General features: G+C 36.2%; 1 protein-coding gene across 5 annotated transcripts in view; it reads right to left on the reverse strand.

Moving 5' to 3' along the window:
• The window catches only part of AKAP6 (A-kinase anchoring protein 6), a 291,528-nt gene that overhangs the window by 190,882 nt on the left and 87,924 nt on the right, over positions 1-12,722 (reverse strand). For all 5 annotated transcript variants that reach the window (XM_069784017.1, XM_069784016.1, XM_069784015.1 and 2 more), the window contains exon 3: positions 4,017-4,268. In XM_069784017.1, the coding sequence (XP_069640118.1) occupies positions 4,017-4,268 (252 nt within the window). The remainder of the gene's footprint in view (positions 1-4,016; positions 4,269-12,722) is intronic.

The raw sequence follows: 12,722 nt of genomic DNA on the forward strand, positions 1-12,722 counted from the left end.
AGATTCCTGCCTGAATTATTCCCTGGAACAACTTGTCTGACTACACTGTCTAAATCCATAGTTTAAGGACCTTAGGCATCATGCCTGAAGAAGGTGCAATAACCCCACAATCTCTTCATCTCATAACAAACCACTTGGATTTGAGTCTGAACAAGAATAATCTCAATAAAGAAGGTCGAGCCCTGTACTCTGTCCAACTCACTTGCATTGGTCAAAGTAAAAACATAAAAAATCCTCCAGCTAAAAATATTTATGGAAAAGATTGATTAGAAAGTTATTTATCAACCATAATCTTGGACATTGAAAATATCTTCTATTTAGCACATTCTATCCAGATGTAGAACCTATGCCACAAATAGTACATTGTCAATAGTGCAGAATTGAAATGGGAAGTTTCTATAAATCTGTCAGATTTAGATTTTGGAGCTGCATTTATTAAGGAAAATAACTACTAAACAATGATCAGTATTACAGCTGCATTTTCCCTCTAATCTCAGGAAAAGATTAGAAACTGTAAAACCATATATAAATCAAAACCCTTTCCAAGGCCCTAAGGGCCTTGATTTCTCCTGAGTAATGAGTTCCATTCCTTCGTCTCTTAAAAATGTGTTTATTAACGTTAATAAAATTTACAATCATATGCATTAAACCACCTAGTTTGGTCATTTTCCAAGCAGCCTCTTAAATGTGTGCTTCAGAGGAGCATTATTTAATACCAGTATTACCAAGTTTTTATTATTGTTGTTATTTCAGAAAAATATTATATTTAGTTATTTGCTTGGCTACCAATAGGAATACCTTAGTTCAAAAAATTTGTCCCTTTTCACATAGTAATGCTTCCTGTAAAGCTCTGTAGGTTGTTTCCAATACCTTCTTGTATTTATATTTAAACCAGCACAATTCTGCATTTTCTTTTACTTTTTCAAATAAACTAATTTAATTTGTAAGATATTTCTTTTGTGACTTTACCAACTGTTTGGGAACATCAGGATTCACGGTATTTTAACATAGCCTTATGCTGATCCTTTCCCTGTTTTCTGGCTTTATCAATTGTGAAATAAAACTCACAGGTTGGGTTCAGCTGGACAGAACTCAGGCTGTACAGAACTCATTTTTGTCTCATTCTTATCTGTCTCTGGGTAACTCCTGGAGGAGAAATTGTCCTTCAAAATATTAACTCTCCAAAGTTTTTTATTAAAAAAAGTTATTTTCTGAATTTGACTTCTCCAACATGGCAGGCAGCTTGCCTCACTGGTTCCTCTCTTTCCTCCAAGCCATGAAACTTTGTGCCCTTTCCTGCTGGCATCTTATTCAGTATGGCGCTGCTGAGATAGCCAAAAGCGCAGTTACTGCCTGCCCAGTTAATGAGCTGGGTTCCTAACCAAGCCAGTACAGCCTGTGCTGTACACTTTCATGTTTTGGTAGCCACTCAACCAGTGTTATCCCTGTTCATTATGTTGAGGCTAACTTGTGCACATTTATGTGTGTTACAGCTACAGTGTAAATATAGCCCAAGCGGGACTGTTGCGCTGTGATTGTGCAGTCTCCGAACTGAGAGAGTAGTGAATGGTATCAAGATGAGACTGCCTGACTGAACACGAAAGAAACCTTGGCAGGTCACTTCTTCCATGGAGCTCTTCAGTTAACATTGGCAGCCAAAGCCGCTCTTCACTGTTAGCAGAAGACAGCTGACTTAAGGAGTGAGCCAAACATTCTGTGAAACGATAGGTTCATGGACTATAGAAAAGCATAACATTTGCTGTACTGGTTCAGATCAAATTTCTAGCTAGCCCAGTATCCTCTCTCTGCATCAGTTCTAAACATTTTCTACTAGCTGAGCTATAAGACATGGGTATACGTACATGGCCCTTCCACACAGAACGTTTCTACCCTCACTCCCAGCTTCTACCAATGAGCATCTGGAGGTTATAATTCTTCCTATCTTTGCTTAGTTTTCACATTTATTTTTTTTAACTTCTTTCCACTTCTAAGTGTCCTACAGTAGTGAATTCCAAAATAAAAGTCTTTGTTGTGTGTGAAAGTTTCCTTCTATTCGTTTCAAACCAGATGACTTCTCAATCTTAGGAGAAAAAAAAACCCTGTCATTCACGGTTCATAATCCCCAAGGAGTACTGAAAATTAGGAGAATGATTCTCCGAGGAAAGTTTATCTGTAAGGGCAAAGTTTTCTAGGTTTGCTCAAACAGTCTCACTGTTCACATATGCATGAAAATCCCTAATAGATAATACGTGTATCATGAAGCACTTACTAGTCCCACAATGTAGTCCTGTCTAGGAAGGGATATGGGGGAAACACCAAAAAAAAAAGTAGACAAGAGTAGATACCATTGTCTCTACATTACATTTTATTTATTTATTTATTTATTTATTTTAATCAAATAAAGTCACTACCATTATACCCGATGAAAAGCTTGAATAAATACCTGAAGGTTAAAAACTGCAGAGCAATTTCTGGGAACCAATTCAGGCATTAGAGCAGAAACTTAATATTAATATTGTGTCCCTGCTATTGCTAGCCATTAATTTTATCAAATACTATTTATGTTTTAGTTGGGGTGGAAAAAAAGAATCATGTCAGGATATTTTGGGGGTTTATTACCACATAAGCCTACCTGGCAACATGTTTTTTCCCCACTGAAAAGTAATATATCCTTCCCCAGTGAGTCCTCCCCTGTATTGGAGGGATGGTTTTTATAGCAGTTTTAATCAGATCCAGATGGGACATTTCCTGTTTCTTAGTATCTGAATCTGCCCCTTCCTTATGTCTTGAAATCACAATGCTCATAAAATAATGACTTCACCCTAATTCACCACTCTGGATATTCAGACAAGTGTGGGTTTCCTTCAGACTTGCCAGAGAAGGTTAACCAGTAACAGCAAAGCAGAAACTGAAACTGAAGCACCAGGTATGTATGCATCAGGAAGAGGGGGAGTAGAAGGTGGGCCTGGGCATACCTGAGCATTGATTTCAGGACCAGCCACTCTGTTGTGCAAAGATAAATATAAAACCCAACAGAGACCAGAGAAATACACACATTCTCTTTAAACTTGAGTGATCTGAAACTCAGGACGTGTTTAGGGGACTTCTGACATCCTCTGTAACACAGGTTGCAGAATCTCACTGCATTCCTATAGAGGTCTCTTTCTGTAAATGTATCTAACAAAAGCATTTTATCCTAAACTTAGGACTTCCAGCATATGAAGAATCCACTACACACTAAGGTATCTTCTATTAACTGTTAATTACACTAACTGTTGAAAACGTGCATCTTCTTTCAGCTTTAAAAATTAGGCCAGTAGTGTCCTTCTAACTAAGCTAATTTAGTAATAATGAATTCAAAAGAAAAAACATTTTAGTTAAATGAATCCAGATTTACAAACCATTTAGATGTGTGTGAATTTGACACCCTGTTAGAATAAAAAATGTATGATTCATGCATCATTTCTCAGACAAAACGTGTGACTGTTTAGAGGCATATTGCAGAATTGCCACTCAAACAAGTTAAAGTCCATCCTCTCTGCTATAAAGCAATATTGAACTAGTCTGGAAAGTTTTGGAAAACATTGTGTAAGCTCAGGTTTGTGTATGCAAGAAGGGAAATGTCTTTGTTTTTCATTAAAGAATTCATTGCACATAAAAATTGAGGTTTGAATTGGATATGAACTTTAAATTCACAAGCGAACAGACCAAGGACTTTGGACCAGATGTACCTTTGTAAGTGTTTCCAATCCTTTAGGAAAAATATTTCAATCTGGAGAAAACATTGCTAGCCACTAGCATGACACTTCTGAAAGCTGATCTTAAAGTACTTGCTTTAATTTTGTTCATTGAGAACATATATCAGCTGAAGACACTTAAAACATAAAATTAGCATAATATCTAGAAGACAAGTAAGCCATCCTTAACATTGTCATCCTAGCAATTTTAGATGTGCAACAGGGATGAGGTGCTTCAAATACAGATTAAATTCTCAAATTTTAATTTAGTTACTATACCTCCTTAGTCTCTTCAGAAAACGCTTGCAGAATATCAGTCTGCCTGGTGTAGTTTCCATTGGCGTCTTGTAGTCCCTGGAGAATACGCTCCCTCAGAACCAGAACAGAAACACGTAGCTGGTGCCAGAGTAGTTGTACAGTGTGGATATCGACTATCACATTGACAGAGTAAGACAGAAGCTTCAGGGAAAACTCAGTCTCTAGTAAAGCATGAATTTGTTCAACATGATCAGATATATCTTCACAAATATCCTGTAATGGAAAAATAAAGTAGATATTTAGCTACAGGCATGGTCCTTCCATGGATCAGCCCTACTTTTAATCTACTTTTTATTAAATGCAGAATAGATTATTTCAGAGAGGAAAGATAATGTAACTAATACATCCAGGGTTCTCCTTTTTTTTTATTTATTTATTTTTTTTTATGGCAATGGCAATACTACAGCAACTGAACCAGCAGCTGTCCTGTTTGGCAGGACTGCTCAGTTAAGTGCGGAGATAGCAGGCAATGAAGAAGGATGGCACAACAAGATTGTATGAACCAGAAGCAGAAAACCAACACTGTACAGTGACATCCTAGATGACAGCAATAGGAATGAAAGTGATAAGATTGCCACAAGCAGTCTCCCTCTCTGCTTCTCCCCCTCCCTGCTCCAGTTAAAATGCAAAGAATCTGATCAGTGCCATCATCAACAAAATTCTTTTGGACAGAATTTACCTTTTAATCTAGCCTCTATAGCCAAGTAGGGCAAAAGTCTGGGATAGACTCATTGTGGATAAACTATTCCTGAGATTTTGCTGATTGCTGTGATGAGAGGGTGCTAACTTTTCCATAGTCTTATTCTGGACTCGAAGAGAGGATGGGTGGAGAAGGAGAAAGTGGGAACACAGAGAAGCTGTGAACAGTTGTGTTAAGAAAGCAGAAAAGAAAATGTAAGTTACCAGATTATAAAACTAAGATTTTGATGGGAGTGTATCCTCTAAATTTAACAATTAATGTTCCAGATTTCTAAACTGTGCTGCGTACAGTGTAAAATCTTTACGATCTAGTCTTAATTTTCTTTGTGAAAGGATAAGTCACAAGACTAAAGACTATTTAGGCATATACTATTGAGTGAACAACACCGTTTTCTAACAATTCTGTCTGAAAACTGTGTAAAAAGCGTATTATAAACAAGTAAGGAAATGTGATTAAGATACTGAAAAAAAATTAGCACTGAATCCTAGAAGGTTTTTTTCCTACATCTGTGGCACATATTTAAAAGTGACTTAGTAGCTTATTTAAATCCAACACATATCTTTTAAAAAAACATAAAGAAATTATTTTAATTCAAACCTTCAGAGATGTCTTTATTAGGTAAAGGGTAGTATATGCATAAAATCAATTAAAATGTGAATAAACAAGATAATTTTGATTAATTTCAAATTTGCTATCAAAACAATTCTATCAGACAATTACAATGAAACCTTATGTCTCTGATGATACTCTTGTGGTTCTGTACAGCAGTAGAATAACAAGAAAATCAGTAAAGGTGATTCTTTCTAAATTAATAATACATTGCAGTAATTTTTATCAGTTCAGATTTGACATCTTCAGTCTGAAAGTAAAGTCAAATTATTGAATATGTAATTATATGTATGTAACAAACAAATAACAGATAATTTTAGTACAACAGATAGCACAATATTAGCCCTTGAGAAACTATTACGGTTGAGTACTATTGGTAGTTACTCATTTTAATAAAGCACTGACAGCTAAATCAAGGTCCTCTGCAGGAATAGCTCTCAGAAATGCCAGAGATGAGCACAAAGCATTGGAGTTTCAAGCGGCAGAGTTTTGGGGCTGCCTTGAGAGAATAGTAGCTCTCCCCTCTATCCTCAGTCCCTTTGTTGTGACAACCAGCATCTATATCTGCAAGTACAAAACACAGCCTCACCTGGCCCCATGTAGGGCTGCAAGTGCTCAGGGCTTCAAATATCCACACACTTCCAGGTGAGTAAATGGATGCTCTAGTTACCATATTAGTGTGCTAATCTAATTCTACAGATATACACAAACAAAGCTAAAACTCTCAGCAAAATCTTTTCCAAGTTTTGGAAAAGGTTATTATTATTTATTTATCCAACTACATCTGAAACTTGACTGAAAAGCATTGAACTGTCACTGTAGTCTTGTCTTTACTTTTATGGGAAAATAGAAAGGATTTTTTCTTTTCTGGTAAGTATGTTGACATTACATGATCTTTAGGGCTGTTGGTTTGGTTTGGTTTTTCTTCTCTTCCTATTAGATGAAAATCTGACTGAACCATTCAGGAAGTCTGATTTCATTTGCAACAGGGCCAGGCATAGATTTAAAGTGATTTAACTGCCCTATGAATAGCTCCAGCTATTCAACGGCCAGAAGTCCCGGGCAAATGTCTACAATGCATGCACAAGCTCAATATGTCCAGTTCAATATTACATATATGCTGTGCAGTCCACCTGCACATGCACTCTAAGTCTGAAGACAGACAAGAGTAGGCTGGATTCACTGTGTGCTTAAAGAGTGGTAGTGTCAATGCAATAGTCTTACTGAACATGCACGAACCACTTGTGTAATAACCAGTAGTTGATCAGCAGTCCCCAATATGTCAGACTCCGCATGCATGGCATACGGTTATATATCAGTCTATTGGGTATTTCCTGAAAAAAATATTAGGAGCCATAAGTTGACATTCCTGCATCACGTAACATCATTTTGGTGGGTGAATTCTGTTTCTGCTGAGTCTGTAGCCATTGTCAAAAGAATTGGATTTCATTTCACCACAGGCCAGGTTCCTGGATAAAATGGATTAGACCTGGGTTTGCAGGAAGTCTATCTTACAAAAAATTTGGAAAAAAGAATTTAGGCCCCTGTTGGTATCCCCTTTCTTTGTTTTTTAACTGTCACATAATGATGGGAAGGTGAAGGCTGCAAAAAGGACAGAAGATTAGGCTTGTAAAGGCCCTTTATCAAAAGAACATGATTACAAAGAAATTATCACTTTTGGCATATAAATTGGCGTATAAAAATTGGCATTTAAATTAATGCTGATTAGTCTTCAGCAGAAGAGCATTCATAAAGCTGCAGCCTATTTACTTGCATCTTTTCTTCACACTTGCCTGGCACAAAACAAGTACATTGAGAGGAAACAATATAATGTCAAATCCAGTTGGCATTATCTAGTACAACATTTTCTTACTACTGTACCTGATGTCTAGATTTACATATAATTCAGCAAAATGAAATAATTATATCTAGCACAGCTGTGAATTCAATAATTTTCTGTAACGATTAATGCAGTTCAAACATAACACAAAAATGTCGTTATGTAAGTTCCTGATTTTACTGAGGCTCAATGTCAAGACCTGATACAACATGGCCTCACTGTCCTCATTCTTCCTTACTCCTTGTAGGTGATTTAGCATTAGATAGAGCAAAACCAGAACATTGTCATGTGCCCTTTTTACGCTTTGTATTTATAAATAAAGAACAGCAGTATCACAACGTAGTACCTAAATGCTCTCATGAGTGCCAGTTGCTCTTACTAGAAGTGGCAGGTAGATGAAATAAACCATGTATTTTAAGTAATAAGAAAACAGCATTTATCTGTTGGCATCTATTTCTAAATATGCATAGTTCCAGGTCAACAGCAACAATATACAGCCTACAAATATAAGCATGGAAATCCTTCCCCATTTTATTAGTACATAGTTTCACATCAGTAGCTATTATAGCCTGATTTTTAGAAACCCCCATTTACAAAACAACTTCTTGTAATCATTAATCTCACACATCCACTAAGCATTTTTATTTTTACACAGTTTTATAGTGGTGTTAAGGTAAAGATTTTGTCATCCTCTCATGGGCTATCCTGTAGCACTGACTGTGGAATTTCTTAGGCTACAGGGGTTGTACCCATTTGGCTGCCAACTGCCCACTTCAGTCAGTCTTCCAGACAGCTGATCCTGCAATTTGCAGCTGCTGAACCCATCAGCCTGTTCATAGCCCTCAATGTCAACTAAAATAGCCTGAACTGCAAACACTGCAGTAGACAAAGTGCATAAACAAACCCTCAAGAGTCAATGAAAACTAAGCTCTGGTGTTGACTTTAAAAAATATTTTTTCTCTGCTCTTCAACAAATTCTGTTAAGATGTACATGAAATTACTGAAAGATGAAATGTTGCAATATGTTGCTTTAGAGTTAATATCAGTGACGAGAAGCTATACTGCAGATTTCTGTTCTTTGATCTTGCAGTAAAACCTCAGTAGGAAAAACATTGTCATTGAGTCTTATGAGTGCTGTACATACAAAACAAAATCTATGATTTAAGAAAATGTCTATCTACTTCATCTTTCTTTTGAGTGCATTTTAATTCATCAGAAGACAAAGATTCCAATCAGAACATACAAATTCTTCTCTTTAGAAAAAAATCTGAATACCTGCCAAAGAATTTTCAGATTCATTTTTTTTAAATGTACTTGAAAATTATGAATTAAACTCACTCTCTGCACTGCCCTTTTATGCTTATATAGAGAGAAAGAGCACAAAAGAGATGTTTTTTATTGCTAAACAAAGATTTGCAGCTTTCAGAAAGGTATTTTTCCTTTAAAATGCACTCTGACTTCTCAAAGAGAACTAGTTTTTCATCTCTACCTGCAAACAGTGTTATAATAAGGATAAAATTGTTCTTTTCTGTTTTGGATTATTGGTGAAACCTTAAAAGCAAATGCTACTCACTTTTTTCACAGCTGTTTTTAAGTAAACAATTAAGCCAAAGAAAATAACCATACATGAAAAATCCAGAGTTTGACTAAGCAAAATCAAATGTAATGAAAGCTCTAGACTCACTGCAAATCACAAGTTGTGAGAAAGTGAGTTGAAGTGCTAAAGTACTGTAACTGGTATCGCTGTGGCATTCAGTGGCTAGGGGAAATGAATACATTTTACCAGGTCAAGAATGCAAAGTGCAGCAGGAAAACAGCTACCAGGAGGTCTCTAAGATCACTGACTCTGCCTTCTGCTGACACTGACAGCTTGGAAATACGTTGGTCCTCAAAGTAAGATTCTTCCCTCTTCCCTCATGACAATACACATACTACTGATAGTAACTTTTTCTGTTGCATCATCCTTTTCTGCACATTATTCCCTTTCCCAGCTCGGTTTTTATTTTGATTAATTTATTCTAAGTGAGCTACATTTTCATCATTGCAAAATTCCAGTAAGTAATCTTCATTTTACCTTTTGCTAAAATTCTCAGAAACTTGTTGGAATATGGGAAAGCTGTTAATTTGACAGAAGTGTTCTCCCTGCAGAAAAATATTTTGCTTTTTCCTTTTTTTTTTTCTTTGCGAGCACCCTGTTTTCAAACAGATTTCTTCAATGGAAATTTTCAGGTATTACAGGAGCCTAGCTGTCTTGACACACTTGCAAGAAAGAATGATCCACTTTCTATTGTGCAAACGTTGCTACTACAAAATTCTCAAAAAAGTTTTGAAAATAAATATCCAGTCTGGTGAAATCTAAGCAGGCATGTTTCTACTGTATTCTGTTATCTCAGGAATCAGTGAGCCACATTGTTATAACCCTGTACTCCAAAATAATGTGAAATAGATATCAAATCACCAGTTCTTTGACAGAATTGCTAAAATAGTAACAGTTTGTCTGGGATTGTAACAGACATGGAGCTGCTCTGTAATAATTTATTAGTAGTTTATGTGACGTGTTTTATTAGAATGTTTCTTGTGCAAGTATATTGGTTGACTATCAATCTGCACGAAAAATGAGCAAGAAGAAAGAAGAAGGGAATAAGATATGATATCACTCACTAAGCACTTCAGGCTAAGTAACAATGCCTGAAATGTTAATTGTGAAGCTCGTGTCTCAGGATTCCAGCAACTTGCATTTGTTTTGCCATATGGGCCATTGCTGGGGCCAAAAGATCAAACATACTGGGAAGAAGCAAAAGGATCCTTTTGTCAAGAAGCAGCACAGTTGCTGCTGGAAGCTATTCCAGTTCACTTCCAGGACCAGCTGCAGTGCCTTACAAACCTAGGCCAGGCTGTACCTTTTCTGCCTGAGGGGATGGCTGCAGAGAAGACAGACTGCTTTCAAATGTTTATTTCCCCTATGAAGTTTAATCAGTACTTTAATGTAACAAGACTTTCTGGTCACAGCATTCACCACAGGCCAGATTCTTAAATGCAAGGAAGTATTTAGTCCACTCAGGAAGCTTCAGATAGCTGATGCACAAAAACACTCTACCATAAGGTCTGGGGTAGGATGGAACTAGAGAACCACAGGAGAAGTTATGGCAGTAAAATGAAGCACCTCAGAACTGTACTGTAAGAGTATCATGTAAACAAATGGGCTAGCCATTTCTGGGATATTCCTGGCATCAGTAAAATTGATGCACTAATCTCATTTGTGTAAGAAACCACATATACGAACTGAATATGGCAACTAATTTGGTGTGGGAAGCGATATGACATCTGCAGCTCAGTGTTGCTTTCAGATTCCTGAACTTCCACTGGTTCCACTGTGTAATGTGCCTAAAGTTACAACCTGAAAACCCTCTGAAACCTTCAGAATAAGAAATATATTCTCGTACACCCCATAATCTGGCAAGCTCACAATGTTCAGAGACTTTGCCCATGAAAGTTATCACTGTACAAGATTTCTTCAATGAGCAACCATACGACCTTTCATTTATCTTACTTTAAACATGTTAAAGCATACTAATTTTTATAAAGGCCTAACTTTCTAAGTTTAAAAAAATAGTGTGTAAAAAATTTAAAACGTGATAGAAAAAGTCATATTTGTACTCACTGAAATCTGGTTTTGTGCTGCACCCAGGAAGACAGTGTCACACAGGTACTCTAGAGCAGTTTTTCATGCAAGAAGGTAGATGGCACTGAACTGTGAACTACAGTAGCAGTTTTTGATTCTAGCTACTTCTGACAAAATGGGAAAAATACCAAAACCCAAATCCATATGAGAACCTAGTCAAGCAACTGGTAGTAGAGGCAAGTTTTGAAAAACAACAAGCATTTATAATGATAAGATAATGATATATATATATTTATCTTGCACTGATCATTTAAGATCACAAAGAAATGAGAAAACATGATGAGGTAGCTTTATACTAAGGATACTCATCATGTATTATATATTCATATCTACTGAAGTGGAAGAGTGAAGACTTATTAAAAAATCCTTCAAATACTTATAAGATCTCTTCACACAACTATATACTTTTTCTGCAATAATGGAAGTATGTAGGACATATTTTGCAACCATCTAGATAACTACCTTTGCTTATTATTCTTTTACTCTCTTCACTCAGTACTTTCTTGCATTCTGTAAGCCATATATACTAAATGGAAGTTAAAGGCATTTCTAACAAGTTCAAATTACCACATGCAAATGAAAATTGAGGATGCAACTAGAAGGGCGTTTTACTCATGGTGAACATATACACTATGCTGTAGCTAAAACAACCAGTTCCTGATAGCCTGGCCACAACTATGCAGTTTTTTACCTCATTGTAGAGAGTGGTTAATTGGCTATGAGGAAACCCCTACTATAATTTCATGCGAGTCATACAAAAATTGAATGTGATAAAAAAATTGTCAGCTACATGAAGAAGCAGAAAGAAGACCACTCCTATTATTTGATCAGAACTTTCAAAATTTGTTCTACAATATAAAATAACTAACAGAATTCAATGCTAATGCATCAATAGTTCAGTAATTTTCCGGCAAAATGGTTATCCTTTTGAAAACAGTGAGTTTTCAAAGCTTTATGCAGCCAAACTATTACTCTGACAGCTCAGCTTTGAATATGTCCCACTCCTGTTCTTTCCTCATTTTTAGTTTGAAGAAGATTTGGAATTATTCTTGACATGGAACAAGGAAATTTCAAGAATTCTTTAAGTCTTCTGCAGGGCTGTAGGTTCTTTGTTGTCTGAGTGCTGTTTTCTGATGACCCAATCTCTTTTTATTGTTTATACAAGAAAGTAGGTGCATTGCTCTTAAAAGATTTTTCAGCTTATAGACTTCTTCAGAAAGACTCTTGTTCTTACTAAGCTCAGTAGAGTTAATTAGGGTCTTTGGTGGAGATCAGCTGCTCCTAAAGAGTTTAGATGAAAAAGAAAAATTTCTTGGAAGAAAAGAAGTTTCATTCTTGAAATAATGAAGTTTCAAATATCAAACAAAGTGTAACCCCACATAAATAGCACAATGTATTTTAGGCAGCAACGAACTACTGCAATGTAAGACGTCAAAATAAATAAATAAAGGGAACTGCAAGTTCACACAGGAGAAAAATTCAGCCCTTCTGCATAGAGATGCAGAACACGAGAAAAATTTTAATCAAAATGTTTTGACTCATTCACTCTGACTAAAGCTTAGTGGCTATAATAGAATTTGATGAAAGATAGTGAGACCCTTTACTCTCATATCAAATGCTCAATATGGTGACAATGCTCTTCTTTCCTTTCTGGAACAGGTCAGAAGTGAAGAACTACCATCTGTGCCAACTTTTCTATAATGAAAATTGATAGCACGATAGGAAGTTTTCAAGATAAGTGGCTGTTTTATATCAGTGCAGCTAAGCCTTAAAGAGCTGCTGTGACATGTTTTTGAAGTTACTTTCCATCAGTCATTGTTGAGGACAGCAAAAAGG

Source organism: Haliaeetus albicilla, chromosome 5 (genome assembly GCF_947461875.1).
Source record: "Haliaeetus albicilla chromosome 5, bHalAlb1.1, whole genome shotgun sequence".
In the NCBI taxonomy this organism is placed as follows: domain Eukaryota; kingdom Metazoa; phylum Chordata; class Aves; order Accipitriformes; family Accipitridae; genus Haliaeetus; species Haliaeetus albicilla.